Below are 25,794 nucleotides of genomic sequence, written 5' to 3'. Positions count from 1 at the left end.
GGAAAGCGCTGGGGAGTGCCAAGGTCACGTCCTGAAGGCTGCTTCCTGACCCGTGCTGGTGACTAAGCAGGTTCCTTCCCAGATGTCACCAAATCCACCTTCTCCTTCTCTTGCACCACTCATCAAGCTTTGTCCTTGTTTATGCCACGACGACCTTGGGGCCACAGGCAGGGCTGCTGGGCTGGGGACTGCCAAAGCAGGCTCAGGGCAGTGTCCTCCAGCACCAAAGCCTCAGCAGAGCTCCTGGGCCATGGGAATTAGCTTTAACTTTGTGCAGCCCCTGCTTGCTTTTGAAACTCTTCAACCAGGGGATTTATTCCCACTCTGTCTCTGCTTTCCTCACCACAACACAGATGGCTCTAGTTCAACAGCTCTTTGAAGGCAGTGCCTGTCCCTTGCATGGGCAGGGCTCCCTCAATGCCACTGGCTTGCGCCACCTACCTCATCACAGCTACCCCTTCCCAGGGTCTGCCATGTGGCTGGGTTTGTGGGAACAGCTGCTCCCAAGGACACAGAGGTTGGTATCCCACCACCTCGGCCCCAAAGCAGTCCCCAGTTGCCACAGGATGAAGACAAGCTTGGGGAATGGAGTTGATCCCATCTCACTGCTTCCAACACTATCCAGGAGCCTGGCTGAGCTCAGTGGGACCAGAGCCTGTGTGGGGCAGCACCTGCCCACCCCTCCATGGGCAGAAAGCAGGCAGGTGGGCAGTCAGCCTTGAGGGAGGCAGCTTTAGCTATCCCTTCAGCAGCTCTTCCTCCTCCTCCCTGCTGGGTGGGAGCGTTTTGCCCACAGGTTGCCTGCCCCCTGCTTTGCTCTGCGGTGGGGCTGTCATCAGGGCCTCCTCCTGCCTGTGTGCTCACCTGGACAGCACCACCTCCAGCAGATCCTGACTCACCCCATGACCACCATCTGCCCCTGCCCTCCTTCTCCTTCTCCTTCTCCTTCTCCTTCTCCTTCTCCTTCTCCTTCTCCTTCTCCTTCTCCTTCTCCTTCTCCTTCTCCTTCTCCTTCTCCTTCTCCTTCTCCTTCTCCTTCTCCTTCTCCTTCTCCTTCTCCTTCTCCTTCTCCTTCTCCTTCTCCTTCTCCTTCCCAGCACATCCACGGATTTCTTCTCCTGCCCTCCCTCTAAGAGCAGGAGAGGGAGCCAGATCCAGCCCTTGCAGTGTTCACTGGGAACAGAGAAGTGCAGGGGCTGGGGAACAACAGGCACCTTCTAGGTGGTTGGATCCGTGCCATCACAACCCCTCTGGACTCTCCTCTCTCACTCACCCTGGCCAGCAGATGCAGTTGTGGGGACAAAGGAATGAATGTACAGGGAGGGTCAGGCATTCTTAGTCCACGTGTGGGGATGTTCCTCCACCAACACAGCCACAGGTGGCCAGGAAAGCAAATGCAGATGGACACGTGTCCACAGCTCCACAACTCCAGGCTAAAGGCACAAGCACCAGGTGAAGTGGTAGTAACCCAAGGCTCCTACCTGTGAGGATAGAGACACTGTGGAAACAGCTGTCCAGCTTGCCCAGGAGGATGGAGAGGAAGCTGTCAGCAGCCAGGCCGGCCACGTCCCGCGTGCTCTGGTCATAGACCACCACGTCCTGGTGCTCCTCAGCCTCCACCTGCAGAGAAAAGGTGAAAACTGAGTGTCAGAGAGATGAGTTCTGAGGCTGCTTCTGCTCATACCACCACGAGAGGCAAAGCTGAGTTTAGTGGTCACGCAAGCAGAAGGCCCCAGCTCCACGCCACCCCCAGAAGCTGCCAACAGCTCTTCAGGGCTGAGCCTAGAGACCATGCCCAGCACTGTAACACCTCTGGAGGCACCACCCCTCTGGAAGCTCAGCCCAAGCTTGCAGATCATGCCTGAGGGCTGAAGGAGAAGAAAAATCCCTTCTTTAGCTTGGTGGATATTCAGGGGGATGCTCTTGACAGATTCGGGTTCACAGACTGCATTGGGTTGGAAGAGACCATCAAAGGTCAACCTGTCCAACCCCTCTGCAGTCAGCAGACACACCTCCACTAGATCAGACTGCCCAGGGCCATGTCAAGGCTGATCTTGACTGTCTCCAGTTTCAAATCGTTGCCCATTGTCCTCTCACCACAAGCCCTTCTGAACAGCCCCTCCCCAACCCTCCTGCAGGTCCCCTTCAGACATTGAAATGCAGCTAGAAGGTCTCTCTGGAGCCTTCTCTGCTCCAGGCTGAATATCTCCTTACTTCCTTTTGCACTGGGCTTGCATGCTGCAGAGGTGCCCTGGGGAGATGGCAAGCAGCTCCTGGGCTGCTCTTGTGGGACTTTAGGTGCCACAGACAGCACCCAGCCTGGCCACCCAGCACTGCAGAGACCCTGCAGTGGTTGTTGAGCTGGTGGGGCACCCTGTGGACAGGCAGCTGGCTGCAGGCAGGAGTCCCCCCCATGCCTGGTGCTGGCTGGATTGCAGTGAGAGCACTCAGCACCATTCCTATGCCTACTTGAAGGTCCATGCACTAAAAAGGAGATAAAAATCCTCACAGAGGCAGGGCTCAGTGTATCTGCTGAATGCAGGGGTGGCAGAGGGGTAAGGCACATCCAGCACACCTTGGGATGAGGAGGAGGAAGCAGTGCTAGGCAGAAAAGGAGGGTCTGTGCCCTTGGGCTTTTGCTGGTGCTGCCCATTGCCTACCTGCTTCCTGGTCCTCTCCAAAACCTCTTCAGGAGACCACTTGAGCAAGGAACCACTCAGGGCCACCTGCCTCCTTTTTCTGTCTCCCTGCTGTGCTCTCTCTGAGCTTGGCTCAGGGATGCTGTTGATGTGTGTGCTGTTTTCTCACCCTGCTGCAGGTGCTTCCCTGCTTGGCAACGTGAGCTCCATCCAAATCAAAGCATGGGGTGCAGCCATTCAGCTGAGCTCATCATGTCTGCTTGCTGCAGCAGGAGGACAGCCCTGCACTGACAGAAATCCTCCCGGAGCACCACACACAGCTCTGCGCTAGGAAATTGCTGAGGGGAAGTGGGAGCTCAAGGGAGCTGCCTGTCCCCAGGCACTGGTGAGCAAAACTGGTCCCACAGGTCACTGGGATGATGGGAGGGAGGGAAAGGCAGTGGCAGGGTGAGAAAATGATGTGGCAATTTCAAAATAAGGCACTGGAAAATGACCAAAGCCAGCTGAAAGATCCACAGCAGCTTCCCTTCCTTGGCCACCCCTGAAGCAGGACACTCACAAGAGCCTACCCCAAGCACAGCTGGAGGGAAACTGCTGAGAGTGCCCAGAGAAGGGCAACCAAGCTGGTGAATGGTCTGGAGAACAGGTCTGATGAGGAGCAGCTGAGGAAACCAGGAGTGTTTGGTCTGGATAAAAGGAGGCTGAAGGGAGACTCACTGCTCTCTACAGCTCCCTGAAAGGAGGGTGGGTGCAGGCAGGTGAGGGTTGGTCTCCTCTCCCTAGTATCAGGTGATGGAAGGAGAGGAAAAGGCCTCTGAAAATGTGCCAAGGGTTGAAGATTAGGCAAGAATTCTTTCCTGAAAGAGTGGTCAGGCATTGGAACAGGCTCTGGACATGCTCAAGAAACGTGTGGCAATGGCACTTCAGGACATGGTTTAATGGCCATGGTGGTGTTAGGTTAGTGGTTGGACTTGATGGCTTTAGAGGTCTCTTCCAACAGAAATGATTCTATCATTGTATGAAACACCAAACCAGCTGAGAGCCAGGAGCTCACCAACCCTTAATAGGGCCATTATCCCTTCAAACCCCATTGCCAACACGTCCCCAGAACCTCATTCCCAAAACCCCATCTCCAAAACCCCATCCCCCAAGCCCCATCCCCAGCCTGAAGCTCTGTGCCAGCCAAAGCATCTCCCCTAAAAACACAGTGAGGCGGTGGGGGGACACATCTAGTTATGGTGGGAGAGGGGCTCATCCTGGCTGCATGGTCCAGGCACAGGGGGAGATAGCAGCTCTGGCTGAGCAGAATGATCCCACAATAGGATTTAGTGTTCCCTCGGCACGGGGAGGCTTTGTTTGGGCCATTAGCTTGGGGTTGCCGGGCGACGGCAGGGATGTGCGACACGCTTTACATCTTATTAAAGTTGCAGGCTTGCACCGGATGGAAAAGCCAAACCAGCCCCGGCCTCCAGTGGCCTGCATGCAGAGAGCACCTCCCCAGCCTGCCAGGGTGAGGATGCTGCTGGGATGGTCCCGAGGAGCACGCAAGCAGCCTGCGTCGGCACCACGGCTCCCGGCCGCAAAGGGAAAGAAAGGGGAGGGAGAGGTTGAAGCAGGTCCCTGCGGCGCCCAGGAACCTCAGGGCAGGCATGGTCCTGTCTCTGGCCCTGTACATCTGGAGGGGAAATGGTGACCAAGGAAGAGGAGGAAGGTAATGCTGAAGAGATGCTCATGGCCAGACTCCTGCCTCTGCTGGGTGCTGGGGTATGGCTGAGAGCAGAGGAGATCCTCCAAGGAGCAGCACAACTCCTTGGAGGTTGTCCATCACCCCAAGCCTGCTGAAGTAACCAAACTGCCAGGCACCACACAGCATCACAAATTGATAGGGGCTGGAAGGAGCCTTTGGAGACCATCAAGTCCAACCCCCATGCCAAGGCAGGTCCACTTAAAGAAGGTCACCCCCCCACTCCAGAAAGGTTCCCCAAACATCTGTGTGGGGTCAAAAGACTTGCTGTCCCTTGTTGAGAGGGGCTTGCACCCCCCTGTGTGCCTTCAAAAGCTGCTGGCCCACCCCAGCACTGGAGGTGCCCCCAGATGTCCCAGCTCACCATAGAGAGGAGGTTGGACTTGGTGGCCTTTAAAGGTCCCTTCCAACCTAAAGCATTCTATGATTCTGTGACAAACCTCCTACCTATCAGCATCTCAGCTTGGGAGAGGTGGCCAGCCAGGAGCAGGACCACCCACCTAAACCCTGGCTGAGACCATTCACTGCCTTCATGCCAAGCCCAGCGTGAAGCTCAGCCTTCCCTCCACCGTCCTTCCCGGTTCTGCCTGGAGGCAATTTTCCTTGTGGGGATTTGATCCAGGGCACTGGGTGATTCAACACAGTCCAGGTCCCTGCTCCACCTCTCCCTGGCTGCCAAGCAGGGCTGCTGCTGCTCTCCAGGTGATCCAGGCTAAGATAAGAGCAAGTTATTATTATTATTACCCCAATTACTACCGACATCTCGGTCACATATCGCTTCAAAACACGGTGAATCACCCTGCTGAAATCACAGGGCTGCCATCAACGTGAAGAGCAGCCAGGCACAAGGCTCAGAAATGAGCCCCAGCTTTCCCTCGAGCCAAACAGCTGCTTGCTGAGCCATGCTCCCAACTCAAAGGAATAAATATTCCCATTGCCTGAAGAGCCCCTTGCCATGCCCCAAACCAGGGCCAGAGCTGCCCTGGAGAGAGCTGCGTTTCAGGAAGCCAGAAGAGGTCGAAAGAGCTGGAAAGACTTTCCAAGGGCATCTTGGAGAAGTGAAATCTTCAGCATTTCCCTCAAGAAACGCTAGTGAAAACCCCAAGCAGGAATTTCCCATAACCTCTGCCCCCCAAACTGCCCTGAGGAGCTGAATTATTCCAGTTGTGACTGGAATTTAGTATTGGGAGGATGTATTCTTGGTATTGGGGGGGAAAGGTTCAAACCCAGAACCAGAGCAGGACACTGGTGATGCCATTGTGTGTGTGTGTGTGTGGAGAGAACCTATTGCTAATTGGGAAAGGAACTGCTGCTGTGTTTTTTTTCCCAGCACCATGGGACAATGGTGCACAGTGGGGTCTTGGGGAGTGGTGGCTCAGCTGTGCCCATGGTCACAGGCAGAGAGTCACAGAAAACATTTTGTTTTGAAAAGACCTTTAAAATCATGGAGTCCAACCATGAACCCAGCACTGCCAGGTCCCCACTAACCCATGTCCCACAGCACCTCAGAATATTTCACTGAAGAAAGAAAGGGATTTCTTATTTCCCCTTTCTTTTCAACCAAGTGCTCCTTCTCTTGCACCAAAAAGGGAAAACAGCCAGGAGCTGCACCACTCCAAACTGCAGCATCCTCCCTGGAGGTGTTCAAGGCCATGCTGGATGGGGCTTTGAACAACCTGATCTAGTGGAAGGTGTCCCTCTCCATGGCAGGGGGGCTGGAATTAGATAGGTCATAAACCCCTCAACCAGGCTGGCCAGGGCAGTGGGGGACTCTCCATCCCTGGAGGGATTTCAAACCCATGCAGATTGTGGTGCTGAGGGAGATGGTGTAGTGGTGACCTGGCAGTGCTGGGTTAATGGTTGGACTCAATGATCTTAACAGCCTCTTCCAACCAAGATCATTCTATGAGCTTTAAGATCCCATCCAACCCAGACCATTCATAGACTCATAGAATCAATAAGGTTGGAAAAGACCTCAGAGATCATCAAGTCCAACCTGGCACCCAAGACCTCATGACCATGGCACCAAGTGCCACGTCCAATCCCCTCTTGAACACCTCCAGGGACGGTGACTCCACCACCTCCCTGGGCAGCCCATCCAGAAGCATGGTTAATGGTACCCTCCATCACCAGCAGTATGGAAAAGAGGGGTGTGCATACTGCACAAACCCTCTCCCCCACCCAATTTGCACTCAGTCAGGAGGAGCAGAAGGGACACACAAGAGGGGTTGCCCAAAAGCTTTGCTCTGGATCAGCTCCTGCCTCCTTTCCCAGCGGCCAGCCCCACGCTGGGTATCACCAAGCTGGGATGCTCTGGTTGATCTAGCAGGTAGATCTAGACTGGATATCAGGAAGTAATTCTTTACACTGATGAGACAATGGAACAGGTTGCCCAGGGAGGTCATGGATACCCCTTCCCTGGAGGTGTTCAAGGCCAGGCTGGATGAGGTCTTGAGCAACCTGGGCTGTTGGAACTGGACGACCTCTGAAGTGCCTTCCAACCCAAACTGTTCTATGAATCTCTCTTTGCATGGGGCAGGCAAGGAGGAGTGGGATGAGGTGGGGGCTCAGGGCTGCCCTTTCCCTGCCCGGGCAGCCCCTCATCCCCGCAGGCTGCCTTTGTTTTGGCAGCCCTGGCCGGCTGGGAGCAGGAAACAGGAGGAGGGCGGGAGGCCGTCAGGAGGAATAATGGGGCTGGACAATCGAGCCACTGATGTCACCCTTCCTGCCATCTGCTCCCAACGCCAGCCGTGCCCCCTGTCCTCCCCCCCTTCCCCCTGCTTTGTCCCACTGCCTCCCCCAGCCCTGGTTGATGGCAGGTGGAGGCAGGGAAATGATATGGGAGTCATGAGAGCCTAAACCAGCTTTTGGGGGTCTAAACCAGGTTTCAGCATCCTCCTCCAAGGCTGTGTGCACCTCGAGGCAGCGGATCATATTGAGATCTGAGGGTCTCAAAATACATCCATGACCCAAGCTGCTGAAATCAGAGGTGCAGGGGAAGGAGAAAGGAGGACAGGAAACCTTTCCCCCACAATGCACAGTTGCAAGTGGAAGGACTTGGACACCCCGAGCAGTGGACACCAGCCCTGCTTTATGCCAGCTAGGGATACTGCTGTGATCTCCCCTGTCCCCCCGCCTTCCAGCTTCCCAGGGCAAGTGGCTTAACCTCACAAGGGTGCCCTGAAGCCTCATTAATTCCGGAGAGCCGGCGCGGTGGAGGCTGCGCAGAGCAGCCGCGGGGACACGCTGCCTCCTGCCCGCCGCTGCGCCCGCCGAGATTTCAGCCAGGAAAGAGCAGGAAAAGGCAAAAGCCCTCAATTAAAGACGGCGACAACGCCTCTCCTCCACCCCCTGAGCACCCCTCGTCGTCAGCACGTCCCCAGCCGGTACCTGGACCGCTACACAATGATCCAGGATGGAGGAGGAGGAGGAGGTAATTCCTCCTTCGGGGACAGAGCTAAGATGGACCAAGCCCTTTGGGAGCCGCCGCTCCTCTGCATCAGCAGGTTTGCCGGCGGATGGCATCAGCTGACACTAACTCTTCCATGCTTCCCTCTTCCCCATCATCCTCCTCTTCTTCCTCCCCCCCTTCCCTTGCGCATCATCGTTTTTGCCGCTGCTGCTGCGGCTCCACGTGACGTTGGCCACTGCAGAGGTGACCCTCGCCGGGGGGAGGGCAGCGGCGCCGCTCTCCCTCCCAAGCCTGCGAAAAACTGATTATTCTGCTTGATTCTCCCGGGGATTCGAGAGCGGCTAAAGCCCTTCAGGAATCAAGCGCCGCAATCCCCTGCAAATCGCCCAGCCCCGCAGCATCACGGCGGCAGATTGGCGTGAGGCCGAGCCCCCCCCTCCGCCCCCCGCCTCCGCGCTACGCTTCCCCTTGATCCCGCCGGGGTGATGTCACCGGCAGCCAATGCGGGCAGCGGTGGCTTCGTGGCGGCGGAGCGGGAGGGGGGGGAACGCACGCTGCAGATGGCTCCAGCTGGGCCCAGCATTTGATTAATCGCCTGAATTACCCTCGCTTTGCCATAAAATTACAAGGCGGGGGATGGAGGGGGGGTGGGGGGTGAAGAGCGGTAAAAGCGAGCCGGTGGGAGGGCGAGCTGTGATGGCAAACCACCCTCCCGCTTGTCCTGCTGCCTGGCACCCAGCGGTACCCAGCGGCACCCGCCAGCAGCATCGCGGTGGAGGGCAGGACCCAGCCTATGGCACCGCGGGGCACCCGGAGCTTGCAGCCCAGCTCGGTGGCTCAGAGCCACCTCTATTATTTAACCAGGAGCGATAGAGAGAGGAGTCTGGGAGAGATAATGTGCCATGACACCGGATAAGAGCTTCTGGCGTCACAGGGGAGGAGGATTACATGTCCCTGAATGGAGTTAGAGATGACAGAGGGGAGGGGAAGAGTTTTTAGCAGGGGATTAAGCTTACGGCTCCAGGAAGGCTTTGGGGGGTTGTTTGCTGGCACAGGACAAGTCCCAGGGCTGATATACCTGTTAGACTTGCCTGGGGAGGGCCCCTGGAGCAGGGAACCACCTCACTGGGATGTGGGAAACGAACAGCTACCTGAGGACAACCCTGTGGCCACGTGAGCTCAGGCTCCAGCTCTCCTAAGAGTGCCAGAGAAAGACCAGCAGATGCTGGAGTGATAGGATGGAGGAAGAGGTTTCATGTACCAAGCACAGTCTGAGCCTTAGGCCAGTTTGCATCCCACCACCAACCTCCCCCTTTTTACTGGGGGTTGGTACTGCAAGCACCAACCCCCCCAGGAAAAGTGAAGGCCAGATCTCCTACCTTCATCTTGGAGGCAGGCTGGATGAGCTCTGTGATGGAAACCTTGTCCTGCTGGAGCCTTCTCTTGACCAGCTTGGAGCAGCAGATGTTGACGGAGCTGAGGACGTGCCAGGAGTTGTACTCCACGAAGGAGCGGCTGTCGATGACCAGGGTGCCCTCTGCTCCGTTCCTCAGGAGGCTGGCCAGCTTCTTGGGGTCCATCACCTTGCGTGGGAGCCTGTCCCCTGCCATACCGGGCCCGTCCCCTCTGCGGAGAGTGGGGGGCAAGGGGCGGAAGGGCAGGGCTGGGACGCCAGCACCTGTCTCCCCGAGGCCGATGAGCAAGGGGGGGAAGGGGTGAGCAGGGCAGCACCTGGCCTGGGCTCCTCACACTGCTAACACCCAGGATGCCAACTCATTGTGCTGAACCTGGAAAGACAGGAAAGGAGAAAAGAGCTGGTCAGTTGGGCAGGATGTGCCCTTCACCTTGGGCCAAGTCCCCAGAGGCTCGGCCTTCAGAAGATGCCTTCAGAAGAGTGTCAGAGCTCAACAAGCCACTCTCCAGGTGTTGTCCTCCCAGCCCATGGGTGCCTGTGGCTCCAGAGCTGCCCAGGTCACAGATATTCTCTTTGTATTTACTTGCCCTCAGCAGAGCTGAGCTGAGCTTGACTTTGTCTAATTGCTTTTGAAGCCATGTCAGCTTTCAGCAGGCACAGTGGCTGGTGGCAGGGAGCAGAGCAGGTTGCCAGCTAGGATGAGGAACTCCCCTGGTTTGTTCCAAACCTGCTAAGCGATGGCTCCTCCAGGTGACCCTTACTGCTCACACCAGGAGAGGCTGTGCATACCTGTTCTCTAAGCACCTTCCCCAAGCTTCTCACCACATTTAGGCTTCCTTTAGGACCCTTTCAGGTCACAGCACCTGCAGAACCACTGGTTGCAGAGATGCCTTTTGCCACCCCGGTGCTCCCCACCGCACCACGTTTGAGCGGCAAGCACACCAGGGATCTGCGCGGGGCTAGATGCCTCCTCCTTTCCCTGTTCACAGCCCAGCACCTCCTTGCACTCAATTTGCTGCTTCTGACCTCTGCTGAGCACAGAGCTAATGGTTTCACAGAAGCAGCTTAGCTCAGCTCTGAGGTTTTGCTGCTGCATGGTAATAGCTGGTGCGGGGCCCATCAGACACAGCACCAAAGTAGGTTTGCTCCCCCAGCTCTGTCACTTCACACTGGGTTTCACCTGCTGTTCTATCAGAGCCTGCTCATGGCTGTCTTGCCAGCTTGCCTCCTGGCAAGTCAAGAGAAGATGACCTCCCTTGGAAGCCAAGAAGATGAGCTGACCTTCACACCTGCTTTGAAGAAACAGGTTGGGCATTAGGGCAGAGGTCTTGAGAAGCTGTGTTTGGGCTGAGCTGGCCTCAAAGTGGCTACTGCTGCCCAGCATCTAACTGAAAGGGGGCTCATATAGAGGGGCACATATCTGGGCTCCATCTCTCATGCTGTGGGGAGTCAAGCCTGGTGCTTTCTGAAGTGCTACCAGAAGAATGAGCTTCCTCCACGGGATCTGCAAGAGCCATAGGCAGGCTGGGAAGCATTCAGCTCAGGGTGTCTTCTGAGGGTTTAATGGCACACGTCATTGCAGGCAGGTTTTAATGGCATTAGCTTTTAATGCTGCTGCAGTCATTCAGAAAATAAGCCTGGGCTGCTACCAGGCTCCTCTTGTTCCTGCCAGAACCCACAAGCTGTTCTGTGCAAGCCTTAATGCAGCTGAATTAGGAGGACTATGAATAACAAGCCTGAAAAGGCCAGCACAGAGATTTTCATTGACTTCTGCAGGGCCAGGATTTGGTCCACTGGCTAGAGGAGGCTTAAGAGTCATCCTGATCTGAGTAAGCCAGCAGTTCTTGGAAGCTCCTGCACTCAAAGCTCCTGTTGGTGCAGGCACCTGCTGCAGTGCTAGCTCAGGACATGAAAGAGATGCTCAAGTAGGACACAAGTAGTGTGTCCCAGCAGGGTGAAAACCCAGGGACCTCAGCTACCAGCCACCAAACCTGGAGGACACAGCCAGCTTGCAGGAGACAGGTGGAAAGCCACAGAACACAAGGATGGGGATTCCAGCATTTACTCTGGCTCATGACTCCAGCATGAACAGCTTCCCTTCTTCCCTGGGGTGCCAGATCTGCCTACCAAAGCAAGGGGAGAGGTCCCAGGCTCCATCCTTGGGATCCAAGTTCCTCATATGAGGCCACAATGGGATGTGCACTACTGTATTGGTCGCTCAAGACAAAAAAGAGACATTTGAGTAGGGTACAAGTAGTGTGTCCTGGTAGGGGAAAAATCAGGGACCTCAGGTACCAGCCATCCAACCAGGAGAGCACAGCCAGCTTGCAGGGAACTCAGGGAAAGCCACAGAAGATGAGGATGGAGATCATCCAGTCCAACTGCCCTGCTAGAGCAGGGCCACTCACAGCAGCTTGCCCAGGATCAGAGCGGCCAGGTGGGTTTGGAATCTCTCCAGACAAGGAGACTCCACAACCCCTCTGGAGAGCTACTCCAGGGCTCCAGCACCCTCACAGAAAAGAATTTTTTCCTCTTGTTCAGGTGGAACCTCCTGGGTTCCAGTTTGTGCCTGCTGCCCCTTGTCTTGTTTCTGTCTACCAGTGAAAAGAGCCCATCCTGATTCTCATGACCCCCACCCTTCAGACATTTCCATGCCTGACTAGACTTCCTCAGAGTGCCAGACCTGCCTCCCAAAGCAGGAGGTAGATGTCCCAGACTTCCACTTCAGGATCCAAGCTGCCAACAGGAGGCCACAACGGGATGTGGAGACCTCCTGTGCCCCTGTATCACCCCCCTGCTGCCTCTGCTGATGCACCAATCCAAATTACAGGGTGGGTGAAAGCCCTTTAAAAGCTGCAATAGGGATGGCTCCTCCTAACAGGGGATCATTGACTCCCCTAGTTGGAAAAGACCTTAAGAACACTGAGTCCAGGCATACCCTAACATCTCTGCACACAACTGTCAGACCATGTCCCTAAGCTCCTCATCCAAACATCTTTTAGACACCTCCAGGGATGGTGACTCCACCACCTCCCTGGGCAGCCTGGTCCAATGCATAGTGAGCCTTTTGGTGAAGAAGTTTTTCCTCACATCCAACCTAACTCTCCCCTGGTGCCACTTGAGGCTGTTCCCTCAAACGGCACCAAGTGTTTTGGCAGCCCCTTGGCACCATGGCAGGGCCATCACCAGCCCCATGCCAGCTCTGTGGCTCCTCACACCAGCTCCAATTAGAGCTGCCCCCACGGTGGGCAGCTGGGGATCTTCTCCCCCCTGCCACAGGAACCCTGCTCCCCCCCCCCCCCCCCAGCACTGCTCCAGGGGGGGCTTCAAAATGGAAACAGTTCTAATTAGGGGGTGTGAAGGGGAGCGAGGCTGGCTCCTGCTGGGAGATGACACACCTCATTACGTCGCTGCTGCCTTGCCAGAAGCCCCCCTGCTGTCACTTGGCTATGGAGCCAGGGCACTCAGAAAGGATGCAAATGAGCCAGCTTCCCCTTCCAGCTCCCTTTCACACCCCACTCCCCAAACCACTTTCTGCATCCCATCCCCATCGGGACACCAAGCTGTGAATTCTTCTTGGCTCTTCCGATCGCATCCAAGAAAGCAAAAGGGGATGGGAGCGAGTCAGCAGACTTAAAAGGCAGGGATAATCCCCCAGCAGGGGGATGGGAGGGGAAGTTTGGAGTGGAAGGAGTGATCCAACATGAGGGCATGCACTGTGCTGTACCTCTGCAGCTAAGGGGGTGTCTGCTCTCCAGGTAAGGAGCTTTGGGCAAAGTGGTCTGGGAAAGAACAGATCCTCCATCACCTAACTGCCCTGAGAGAAACCCCTTCAGAAAAGGGCTTCCATGTGTGAAGTTCTGGCAGACGACCAGAAGCATGGGAGAATAGGATAGGATAGGATAGGATAGGATAGGATAGGATAGGATAGGATAGGATAGGATAGACCAGGTTGGAAGAGACGTTTGAGATCATCAAGTCCAACCGATCACCCAACACTAATCAACTAAACCATGGCACCAAGCACAGCATCCAGTCTCTTCCTAAACACCTCCTGTGATGGTGACTCCACCACACCCCTGGAGATTGGAGGAGATGGACAAAGAGGTTTCCCAGCTCAGCTAATAGCTGCCCTCCTGCAGGACAACCAGATGAATGTCCACTCCAGCATGCCCAAGTGAACCTGGTAGCACACACAGCAGCCAGGTCCCACTCCCAGCTCTGCCTGAGGAAGACAGGGCAAGGTTAGTCCATTCTGCTTCTCTTTCTTTACAAGGGATGGAGGTGTCATAGCATGGTGATAGGAGCTGTAACCTTGCCATTAGATCCAAGACACAAGGACTTCTCTAAGGGTATGTCCAGCCAGGTCAAAGGCAGATGTGCCACCGCTCTGCCAGCAGCCACAGGACATTTTGAAGCCAAACTGAGGGGTGGTGAGTCTATCCCCAACTACCAGGTATCCCAGTAGATACCAGTAGAGCCTACAAGACCTTCACAGTATCTCACAGGCTGTATGTAAGGTGGTCTCTGAGGAGAACAAGGCTCTCATGCCTCCATGCTTGGGAAGGCAATGAGAAAAGGAAGAAAGCTGTCCTTCTGCTCAGATGGATCAGAAGAGAAGCTGAAGGAACAGGCATAGCCATGGAGCACTGCTGAAGTAAGAGGCTTCTCACCATGGTGACAGGAGACCAGGGGAAAAGGTTAACCTGGAACCTAAATTAGGGTTTCAGAAACATAGCTGTGTCCCTCTCTTATCAGTTTATTAAAGCCATCTTAATCTTCTTGAGTGTTCCTGAAGAACATTACCATAATCCTTTAATTCCACCTCTCCCTGGAGTGCCTGTAATGAGGAGATGGGCACATGGCTTAGCTGAATGGGGACAGCCAAGCAGGAGAGGCCACACTGCAGCTGAGGGACAGAAAGATGGGCAGAGCTTAGCACAGGGGCTGGGCCAACTGCCTGCTCCTCAGGACTCTGTCCCCTGTGTCACCTCCAGGGGTGTATTGTGTCACGTGAGGGGCGCTGGCCATGGGAGCCACGAGCATGACAGAGGTGTGTGTGGCAAGCTGGGCCAAGGGCAGGTGTTCTTCTGGTCAGGCCAAGCAAGAGAGGGAGAAACCCCAAGCATGCCCCAGGCTGCTTATCTGTGTGGCCTGATGGACCTCGGGAGCTCAGCCCTCTGCTGCCTCAACACAGGTCACTGAGGTGGAGGCCACTTCCCTCAGCCTCTTCTTGTCTTGCACAAGAGATGTGCAAGAGCTGAGAGATGTGCTATGGGGAGGGTGCAGATCTGGTTTCTCTTGTCCTGGAGACATCAATTAGAAGGCCAGCATGTCTCTGTAGCAGCCCATAAACCTCACTAACCAGCATGTCCACCAAGCTAGGAGTTGTGTCCTGGTGAGCTCTACTCTCCATGCATGGTGCAGCTGAGGAGGTGCTCCCCTTGCTTGCCTGAGGGGAGCAGCTGTGACCCCAGGAACACCTTCCCATCCTGTAAGCGAGACAGGACCTACAGCACACTCCCCCCAGCTGGCATCTCCCCCTGGAGTTTCCCAAGGGATATGAGCACCACAGAGGAATGCCTGCTGGTTTGTGCCCAGGAAAGCAGCTGCTCCTGAAGAACTGCCACCTCCACTGGGGACCAGCAGCACTGAGCTAAGCACTGTAGCCTGCATGGGCAAAGCCCTCTGAGCCTTGCAATGAGATGCTGCCTGACCAGGGTTCCTCCATTCATCCAGGTCAGCCTTGCCCCCAGCCCAGGCTCACTGACTGGGACTCTGGCAGGAGACCCCCTACCAGCCCCAGCTCTCCAGAGCCAGGTTAAGATGTAAACCGTGGCGTTTGCTCCGAGCCCTTCCCCACTTTTCCTCCCTCCTCATCCCATTTGGTCCCTGGGCCTGGGCACTTAGCGAGCTCCCCTCGGCAGGCTCCTGCTGTTTGAGGGATTCCTAAATCAGGGGCCGATGGCTAATTATTATTATTTTGCAGCAGCAATCAGGGACGTGGGGCTCATTAACAAGTTAGCTCCTCTGGTTTCCCTGGAAACCCGCAGCTGCCAGGCAACGGCTGCGTCTCCGGCCCGAGGCGATGCTACTGCAGCGCCTTGGGCTCGCCCCGGGAAAGATGCTGAGGTCCTCCGCGGGCTGCTGAACCCAGCTTAGCAAATGAGGTGGGCTTGGGAACCTCCAAGGCATGTCCCCCCTGCTCTAATCCGTCTGCTGCGAAGCTCAAGCCCATCTCCTCATCTCCCCCTGCCACTCACAGCATGGGAAACTGCGTAGCGGCTTCTTCCCCCCGCCCCCCCCCCCCCCAGCGAGAGAGGAAACCTTTCTCCAGGGGTGAGGAATTTGGAGCAGTAATGACTCCCCGGGGCGGCAGTGGGACAAAGCTGTCAGGTGCCTGCAGTAGCCGCTGTGGAGGTGATGTAACCACCGATGGTTCCTTACCAGCTACTCGAGGTCCCTTTAAAAGGCAGCACAAAAGATTTCTCTGCTGGAGGATGGAAAGAATAGAGCATCCCCCTCCGCCCCCCCGTTTTTCCTCCTTAAAACGATGCTAGGAAACCCTACTGTCCACATCCACTAATCCAGGCACGAGTCTGCTTGTCCACCTTTCCTTGGTGAACCTTAAGGACGGGGAGGGACATCTCTCAAGCCCCAGCAGCATGAAGACGGAGGGAAGATGGTGATACAGTCCACTGCCCTGGCTCCTCTCCCCCCCAGACCCACCCGGGGTTTTCCAGGACAGGCAGAGGACTGCCCCATCCATCCCCATTCCCTCTCCAGCCTCATCCCTGCTGAGCCCACATCCCCACCTCAGCTCTCTGCAGACAGCTTCCCCCTGGAAGCAGAGCCTCTCTCAGCCCTCCATGCATGGAGGGCTTTGGGAAGGGGGGCAGGGGCAGCCTCCCCTTCTCCACGCAGCACATCGCAGGAGGCAGCTGCTGCTCCTTCAGCAGGGTTTCAGGACCAGCCTCTTGCTCAGCTCCCGATTTTGGTCTGGTTGTTTTTTCCCCTCCTCCTCCCTGTGCCGCAGTCTCCTTTCCATCCCCGTAGGCTGGGAGCAGCACGGTGAGGAGCCCTGCACAGAGCTGCAGGCACCCCAGCTGCACCTGCTCGCCTCCCATCTTCCCTTCTGCACCTGCAGCCCTCGGGACAGGAGGGGTTTTTTCCCCCACTGGAGGACATGGCCAAAGGGCCAGGATGTCCTTTAGCAAAGGCCAGGTGGTGCATTCACACTGGGTGAGGGGCACGGTGTGGAGGCACCTGGTGAGGCTGGCATGGGGTGGTCAGCCTTGGGTAGGTGGCTGGTGGCATTGAGCAGCTCAGCCATGGGAACAAAGGGATAAGGAACAAGTTTTACCTAGCTGCAGGAAGGGTCTTTGCCATGCACCCCTCACCCCACAAAGCACACCAGCTCTTCTGGTTGAAGTTCAGCCAAGCAAAGAGGGTTCCTCATCCTCTCCCACCACCTGGTATTTGTCTCTTGTCCCCTCCCACCACCAGTAGCTTTGGATGGGCAATGACTGCAAGCAATCCCCTCCTACCCTGCTTCCACCAAAGTGATCCATGTGCCTTAAGGATTTGCAGCCTGTCCATTCCCAGAACAATCTCTGACTGCACTGGAGGTGGCATCAGGAAAAGGCAATGGGGACAGAGAGCAGGGAAGGTTGTTTAGCAGGACCCTAGATGACAAGGCCAACCCCTGCTCCTCTCAGACTAGAGCCTCTAACATGATTTAGATGGTTTCTACCTTCAGCAGAAACACAAGCTTTCATTTCAAAGCCTACAAAAGCCAAGACCAAAGGTTCTCCATGCCCTTGCTCATGCTGGGGATGGAGCTCCCAAGCAAGCTGCTTTCTAATACCAAAGCTATCCCACTTCCATCCTCACCCTGCCAAGACAAGAGCTGGCCAGGCTCTCACCTCAGAGCTTCTGCTTTGAGTAGCTTGGCACACAGGGGACATGCCACACTGCAGAAGGGAAATCTAGTCCTCCTAATGCTGCCCACTGCCTGATACTCCTCCCCTAATTTGCCCCATCACAATCCCATGAGCCCAACAAGCTTAGCTTGAGGATCTCCAGGGGCTTGTTTGCCTTTTTGCAACAAGAGCAGGCAAAAGCAGCCCAGAAAGGTATGCAGTGAGATGTTTCTGCAGAGCTGGTCTGTCTCTCTCATCCTAGGACACCAGACACCATAAATACCTGCTGGGTGCATTTGCAGCCTCCTGGAGAAAGGGTCTCCAGGACCTGTGTACTATTTGCCCACCCCACCTCCATGCTAAGTGGAAGACAGCAGAGGATTAAGCTGTGGTTCTTCAAGGCTACAGATAAACACAGCAGCATTTCACTGCTTAAGGACCATCCCAAGCCACATGAGCTTTCCCATCTCAGCAGAGTGCCAGGGACAGCCATGGGTGAGGCAAGCACCCAGCAAACACAGGGGGCGATGATCCACTGGCACCTGCCCAGCACAGCATCTTGAGTCCCCACAGCCAAGTGACAAACAGGGCCCTGAAGAACAACAACGTTGCTGCCCCAGGAAGGGTTTTACACACTTTCTGATGACAACTGGTGCAAACTGAGGTGCAAGTGCAGCTCCCAGCCCAGGCTTCCAGCCAGCAGAGGTCAACGTCCACACTTACGTCACCCTACACGCGCTCAGGCTCTGGCCCTCCTCAGGAGACCCAGAATTCAGCTCAAATGCCAGGAGCTACACTGCTTTTCCACGGGATAAGATACTCCCCAGGGCAGTAAATAGGTTTTGCAAGACTCTTCTGACCTGGCTGAAGGCTCACTGAATTCCCTCTGCGCACACAATAGCCAAACTGCTCCCAGGTTTGGGATGAATTAGTGCTTGCCAGCTCAGGATCCACCTCTCACCACAGCTCCAATGAGGAGGCATCAACCCTGGGTTTCAGAGGATTACCTTTATCTAGGAAGAACACACAAGGCAGACAAAGCCCAAGCTGCTGGCCCTGCCCCACTCTCTCCTCTTCCTTTGGGGGCTGTGACTCATGGCCAGCTGGTTTTGTTCCCTTAATCTGAGGAAAGGGTCAAACAAAGCACTCTGCAGGTCTTCCTCCATCCTCACCAGCCCAGACAAGCATGTGTCCATTGCCCATGTCAAGTCACAGCCATAGCTCTTCTACAGCCTGGCCTCTTTATGGAGCATTGGGTCCTGCAGCATTTTGCAGCATGAGCCTTCCCTCTTCATCCACAGCTTCATTGCTACTCTGGGCAGCAAACTACAGGGACTCATTCACTGTGGGAAATGAGCAGCAATGTTCCCCTCACCAGCTCCCGGCAGATGTTGAAGTTTCTTTGCTCTGGGGGTGCTGGAGGCCTGGAGCAGGCTGCCCAGAGAGGTTGTGGAGTCTCCTTCTCTGGAGACATTCCAAACCTACCCAGAGATTGTGATCCTGGGCAAGCTGCTGTGGCTGACCCTGCTGGACTAGATGACCTCCAGAGGTCCCTTCCAATAGCCACCATGCTGGGACTCTGTGACATACATATAGAGGTGTGACATCACATCTCTGGAAGTATTTAAGACCAGACTGGATGAGGCTTTGTGGTCTAGTAGAAGGTGTCCCTGCCTATGGCAGAGTGGCTGGAACTGGCTGATCTTTAAAGTCCCTTCCAACTCAAGCCACGTGGAGAGAGGAGAGAGGGGAGGAAGCCCTATCATGGTGTTCACTCAGAGCTTTAACATCCTCCAACTTGTTCCCATGCCAGCAGGTCTCATTCATCTCTGCTTCTGACCATGGGTGATCACATCAAGCCTTTAGGGCTGCTGGTTGACCCCCCCAGCAAGGACCAGTTCAGTTCTCTTCACCTTCCTGCCCCATCCTGCTAGACTCCAACTGAGCTCATGCTTATCTTTGTATCACTTACTGCTGAATGAACCTTGCTCAGGTGCCAGACAAAGAGGCAGCCAAGCTCAAAGCAGAAGGGATTGCAAGGATGACACAGAACTAGAGGCATCAGCACTCAGGCAGCGAGTGGAGAACACGCTGATCTATTTTTAATGGCACAATGCTTGGTAGTGCTTTACAAAAGGACATGTCTGGGGAGATTCTGCCCAGTCAGAGATTTGCATTTGGGCCTTTGCTTTATTCAGCAGTCAACCTCCCCCCGTGCATGGGAGGTGCTTTGTCCCCTCACCACCCCACAGAAGAACTCAGGGAGCCCTGGCTGGAGGCTTGTCCCTCTGGGTCACCTCCCTGCCCTGCCATGTCCTTCTAACTTTCCACCAGAAGAGCCAAGGCTGAGGTGAGCTGCAGGTGAGGTGTAAAGGAGAGCTCCAAGCTGGCTTGGCTCCTAGCTCTCAGCCCTTGCTGAGCTAGCAAAGCTGCCGGGGACAGCTCTGCAAGGTCCTCAGCCAGCAGCAAAGCAGTTAACCTGGTTTCTCACAGGCTAGCTCACAAGTCAGCAGCGCTGGCACCCTCTCCATGCCAGCCCTCTACTCAACAGCCTCAAGTGCCAAGCGAGGCTCAGGCTGTGCCCGTCCGCTCCCCGCGCAGGGCTGCCGGCCAAGGCAGATGAAGATGGCATTGAATAACTCCACTCAGGCTCCGGCTCGGGCAGGACCAGGCTGCCATCTCCAGCTTGGAAATGAGGGCTGTTAGAGGCAACGCCAAAACAATCAGGTGACGCTGGAGGCACTTGGTGGTTGCTTCTTTTCCACAGCACACCCCCAGAGACCGCTGGACCCTCTTTGTCTGGAGCAGAGCGCCTGGTGTCAGCCAGGAGGGGCTGGGGTGCAGCGGGAGATGTGTGGCCGAGGCAGGCGCAGGGTTTAACGCGACAAACAGGGCTGAAATCTCCAGCAGAGCTTCTGCTGCATCAGCTGAATTGCCAGGCACAGCTCTCCTCCCACGAGGAGGCAGAAGAAAGGTGAGGTGAGAAGCCCTGGATGGAGGCACACCACACACCTCCGGGGCGGGTGAGTAAGGCGGAGCGGCGGGGCCGGAGCGGAAGGACGCACTGCATCAGCGGCGGGGCTGGAGGACACCTCTTGTGGAGGGGCTGGAGGATGCCAGGGGCATGCTGTCATTGGAAGCTCGACACAGGATCAAAGGACCTCGTTTCACGTCCCCTCTCCTTCACTGCCTACCAGCAGGTACTTTATGAAAGCCTGGGAGCAGCAGGCTGCTGGCTATTTCTGGAGCAGCCGTGGCATGATTTAGGTTGAAGGAGACCTCAGGAGCCCAGCTGGTCCAACCCCTCTCTCCCTTAAAGCAGAGCTAACACCAACACCAGAACAGGTTGTCTTGCCCTTCTTGTTGCCAAAGGACTTGTTCCCTGCCACCAGCAGGCTCAGAAATGGTGGTCCTTATAAGTCAGCAGGCAGAAATGCTGCACAAAGAGCTGCAGCACCCCCAAGGGCTCTGGAGAAACTCCTGAAGAACACAAAGTCTCTGCCCCAAGAGACCTGAAGGCTTGGTTTGAAAAGGTACAACCAAGGCAGGTGAGTCGAGCATGTACAGAACAAGGTGGGCAAACAAGACCTGTGAGGGTTTCCACCACCCCCCCCCCCCCCCCAGCAAACAGCTTGGAGGAGTGGGAAGAAAAGAGGGAAGCAAGGCAGGATTTCCAGCCCCAGATAGGTTGCTGGGATGTTCTTCACTGAGGTCACTGCAAAATGCATCACTTGTTTCACCTTCCTGCAGACACTCCCTGAAGTTCTTTGCTCTTATTGCTCCCTCTTGGTGCTATAAGACTCTTCATGTACTGGACCAGTTTCTAGTGAATACCTTCAGGTTCTACTCCAGTCATAGTCTGGGCTACCACTGCACCTATCTTCTGAAATCCTGATCCTTCCAAGGCACCATGCAAACAAGTGTTGCTTGTCACTTCTGGAAACTGGAGATCCAGCACAGCAAACCCCTCAGAGGAGCTCTGTGCCAAGCAGCAGGAGATCCCCCCTGCACACCTGCCTAGGCTACCTTGTCCAGCTGGGTCTAGAGCACCTCAGAGGAAGAGTCAAATAGCAGAGGCATGGAGCAAACCATCCTGCAGAACCAAGCCTAGGCTGGGTAGGGCTCTGTGCTGGGCATAGCCCCCCAGAATTGGCATTCTTCCTCTCCTTGCTCAAAGTGCAGATGGTTGAGAGTCAAAGGAGCCTCTTGGGCAGCACTGACCCAAAGGCTTGGGGATAGAAAGCCTACAAACATCCCCTGAAAGAGGAAGAGATAAGACGGTGTTTTCCTTTCCATGACCTCATGCTGAAGAGGAGATAGGGCAACCAAGGCACCTTGCCCTGGCCAGAGCTGGGTATGTTCCACCATGGCCTCAGCTCTTGCCTAGCTTCTTAAAAAGCAGCTCTCCCACAGGCATGTGACACATGCCATGGTCTCCTCCTCCACCAGAGGAGCAGGCAAAGCCATCAGGCCATCACCAAGGTGCAATATACCACTTGCTGTTCCTCTGGGAACCTGCACTGCCACTGCTCTCTAGCTTTGAGGGTAGCCCCTGACATCACCAGTGCAGAGCATCTTGGCACTGCCAGTGTTATCCTGGCTGTGCTCTAATTCTGCACATGACAAAGGCCCAGGTCTCCTGAGCAAGCCTGAGAAAATCTTGAGTGGAGAGCTGGTTTAGCTTCTTATCCAATGACTGCTCCCAGGCCACTCACCTCCCTTCCCCAAGCCTAGCCATGTAATTACATCAGGTGCCTCCTTCCCACTCGGCATCAGGTGGGACAGGTGTATCTTCAGAGGAGAAAAGTAAAGCTTGACAAACAGGTTTTAAACCCCAGAGGGTATGAGGATGCAGAGCAGCTGCTGGAAGCTTTCCTCACAGGATGATGGCATTGCAGCTTCTCTGCATAGCAGCAAGTTAAAAGAGTGAGGTGAGACCCACCTGGGAGCATCTGAGGGGTTCTGCAGACATCTCCTCCCTCATGCTGCCATTACCCCTGGAACTGAGGGCTAAAAGATCTCTTGGTGCAACCTCCCAGCTGTCCTAGCAGGCAGAGAGGAGTCTGAATCTGCAAGCTCCTTCTCTTTATCACTTCCTTCCCTCCAAGACTCCGTTTGCTGGAACAGATTCAGTGTGACGGAGCTCCCACCATAAATCAGAGCTGCCAAGAGCTGGAGCACCTCCTTTTCCTCCTTCCACCCCTGACAGCCTTAACACGCTCTGCACCTGCCTGCGCCCAGGGCCGCGGGAGCTGCGCGCCGCAGAGCCCAACCTCTGATCCCTACCAGCAGCCTCACTTAAAGGCAACGAAGCAAAGCCAAAGAGGAAAAGCACCTACAACACACTCCCTGTCTCTGACGTAGGTGGAAGCAGCTGGTGCAGAGGGAAAGGGGTAGGGATGGAGCGAGGGCTTGCTCGTAGCCATGCCAAGAGAAGTCGTTTCAGAGATCCGGAGCTGCAGTGGGTTTCCAGTCTTTTGGGGGGAGAAGCTCATTTTCTCCCACCTCCCAAGGTCCACTTGGGACAGTCACTTACTGTTCAGACCTGCCCAGCCCTTAGGGGTGCTTTGGAGGAATAGTGACGTTGTGATTAATTCCTGGTGCATCTAAGCTCTCCAGAGGCAGGCACCTCTGTGGCTTTCTCGGCAAGGAGCCTGCACGAACCCGCTCTGCAGACAAGCGTGGTGCAGTATCTGCAAGGACAATCTCCATGCTGAGCACCCAGTGAATGCTTCTAAAGAATTCTGGGTGCTTTGCCCAGCTCGCAGGCTGGGTTTGAAACAGCAAGGCTAGATCCAGCTTCTCCTTCCCTACTCCCTGCCATGCATCAAGGCAGGGACAATTGAAATCCACGGGGGGCAACTCTGCCAGGTTAAAAGCCTTTTGGGGTGAGCTGCTGCCATCTCGCCTCAGAGACCCTCCAGCCCCTGGTTTGTGCTGCTTGAGCTCGCTGCTGATGGGCAGAGGGCAGGAATTTCTGCCTGCTGCCACGGGAAAGAGGTGTTTGGGCATCCATCTGCTGCTCCTGCACCCAACTGTCCTCTCCTGTCCCAGCCATTCAGATGGTCCTACATGTCCAGGCTCTACCAACACGCCTGTGCCAGGCAAACTGGGGATGAGACCCCTCCACAATCCTTGCAGGTCTTTAAAACCCCAAATACCTGCAGCTATGACCAGGAGGCTTTTCTCAGTGCTGTAGAGAAAGCATCTTGGGAATTCCATTTTGGGGAAGCAGTGCAAGGAAAACCAAAGCGAGCGCAGGACCCCCGCCCAGCCAGACCCCAAAACCTCAAACCAACCTCTTCTGCAGAGAGTCCTCCTGCCACAGGCACCCTCCGGCAGCTCACCCACCCGTCTGGCAGAGGGGAGGCCGAGCCCAGCAGCACCAGTTCCCAAGCATGGAGCCCTCCCCAAAACAAAGCTTGTCCGCAGCGACGCTCGGGCGCATCGGCAGCCGTGCCCCCAGCCTCTCGCCTCGGTGCGGGAGGACAGCACAATGCCAGCGGGCGTTAAACCCCGCACCGGGGGGAAGCTGCTTTCAAGGTTAACATGGCCCCTGAAGTGCCAGCAGCAATCCTCAGCCCTACCTGCTCAGGGCTTCCTGGCTACCCCAACCACCTCCTGGGGCGAGGTGCTTTGATGCCCCAAATCGGAGGTCCAGCCCTGTGCCCGAGCCGTTTGTCAACACCACCACTAGCTGCTTAGGATAGGGACGGTCTCTTCCACAACACGCTCGTGCCAGAGCCCAGCTCCCACCAGGGAGCTGTTGGGAAGGACCGCAGTGGGAAGGAAGGAGAAACGCATCCGTGCCCAGCCCAATCCCGAGCTGCCGAGGAAGGCTGGCACGGCACGGCACGGCACCGCACCGCACCGCGTCCCGCACCGCACTGCCTGCCGCCGCCACCGCCGCTGCCGCTGACTGACCTGTGCACCGAGCTGCCCCAATGCCAGCTGAAGCACTGACATCAGCTTCTGCTCCTGCTCAGGAATTTAATTCTGGGGGAGGAGAAAAGGCAAGGGGGTGGCGGTGGGGGGAGCAGGAAGGAGAAGGAACTTATTTATCAATAGGGGAAATGAGCAGGGAGCTGTGACAGCAACCAGGGCTGAGCCCAGCAAGCACCGCGGAGCGCTAGGTAATAATTTTTTTGGGGGGGTTGGGGGGAGGGAGGACATCAATTGGTCCATGCACACTGAGGGGGGTGATTTTAAAGGGGCAGCTTAACCCCCTCCTGGCCGGCAGCGCCTTCCAAGTGTTGCATCCAACCTCCCCCCCCGCCCCCGCTAAACACATGCCGGCTGCGTTTAAACGCCAAGGACACGGCAGCGACTCTCCAACCAGTTTCATCATCACTATCACCATCATCATCATCATCACACCGACCCGGCGCAGTCCACACCGCTTCCATCATTCCCACCCTTCCCTCCATCCCGAACCCCCTCCTCACCTGCGCCACCACCAAACGCACCTTTCTGAGGCAGAAGTGGGGGGGGGGGGGGGAGAAGAGGAGGAGGATTTTCAACAGCCCTCCCCCAAAACAAGCGCAGTGCCCCCGACATGCGCACCCGCGGAGAGAGGACACCCTCCCCTCTCTCCACCCTCTCCCTTCCCAGCACCCCCACCCCCCCCCACCCCCCTTCTCCTCCCCATTTTTGTCTTTACATTAAAGCAATCCCGACCCCTATACGCATACATACAGACCCACATCTATACGCATACATGCAGACCCACATCTATACGCATACATGCAGACCCACATCCATACGCTGCGCGCTGTCCGCAGGCTCCGCACGTGCGGAAGGGCTGTCCGTCCCCCCTTTCCCCCCCATTTCCCCTCCCGTTCCCCCCCCCTCCCCACCATCGACACCTATAGGGGATGCACTGACCCGGCACCTATAGACGGGGCGGGGGGGTTGTGAGGCACTGACCCTGCGCGGCCGCCCCCGCTCCGCGGGTTCTCCGCTGGCGCGGAGCCCGCGTTGGAGGGGGGGGGGGGAAGGGGGGGGGAAGGAGGGGGGGTTGGCTCCGCGCTGCTCCGCGCTGTTCCGCGCCGCTCCGCGCACCGCCGGGAATGCGATGAGGTCATGCCTCGGGAACGGGGGGGGGGGGAGGGGGGAAAGGAATAATAAAAAAAAAAAAAAGGGGAAAAAAAAAAAGGCAAAGCGTTGACGTCACCCTCAGCCAATCAGCGAGAGCGGAGCAGGGGCAGGGTGACGTCAGCCCCGCGGGCGCGGAGAGGCGCGGAGGGAGCGGGAGATGATGATTCCCCCCCCCTCCCCCTACTACCACCAGCTCAGCCTCTTATCTCATCCCCGGCTGCTGCGGGGGGGGTCCCGGGGATGCTCCCTAGCAGGGAGGTTGGGGGACACCGTTGGGGGCGGGGGGGGCGGGATGTTGTTGTTGTTGTTGTTTTCGGGGTGACCCTCCTGGTTGTGGAGGTTGCTGGGGGACTCCCCCTCTCCTCCAGCATCCTGCTGCTCCTGGCAAACCCGCTGTGTTGATGGATTTTTGCTCCATAGGTGGCTCCTTGTCCCCGGAGCGTCCGAGGCCAGCTCGGGTGGTGGCAGAGAAGCCTGGAGAAGATGACCCCGTCCCTGGAAGGGTCCAAGCCCAGGTTGTTCTGGGGGCTCTGAGCAACCTGCTCTGGCTGAAGATGTCCCAGCTG

General features: G+C 56.3%; 1 protein-coding gene across 4 annotated transcripts in view; it reads right to left on the bottom strand.

Moving 5' to 3' along the window:
* The window catches only part of DUSP8 (dual specificity phosphatase 8), a 47,066-nt gene that overhangs the window by 20,809 nt on the left and 463 nt on the right, over positions 1-25,794 (bottom strand). Inside the window, exons 1-3 of one of the 4 annotated variants that reach the window (XM_068148339.1) lie at positions 25,016-25,101; positions 9,175-9,582; positions 1,482-1,620 (exon numbers count right to left, since the gene is read on the bottom strand). In XM_068148339.1, coding sequence (XP_068004440.1) covers positions 1,482-1,620; positions 9,175-9,405 — 370 coding nt within the window. In that variant the 5' untranslated portion in view covers positions 9,406-9,582; positions 25,016-25,101. Of the gene's footprint in view, positions 1-1,481; positions 1,621-9,174; positions 9,583-24,055; positions 24,501-24,576; positions 24,596-25,015; positions 25,102-25,794 lie in introns of those variants that run through there. The other 3 variants (XM_068148340.1, XM_068148337.1, XM_068148338.1) reach the window with 3 other exon arrangements.

This window comes from Melanerpes formicivorus, unplaced genomic scaffold (genome assembly GCF_026170545.1).
Source record: "Melanerpes formicivorus ecotype bairdi unplaced genomic scaffold, bMelFor1.0.p_v2 SCAF_16, whole genome shotgun sequence".
NCBI lineage: Eukaryota > Metazoa > Chordata > Aves > Piciformes > Picidae > Melanerpes > Melanerpes formicivorus.
This window is presented reverse-complemented; position numbering and strand designations above follow the sequence as displayed.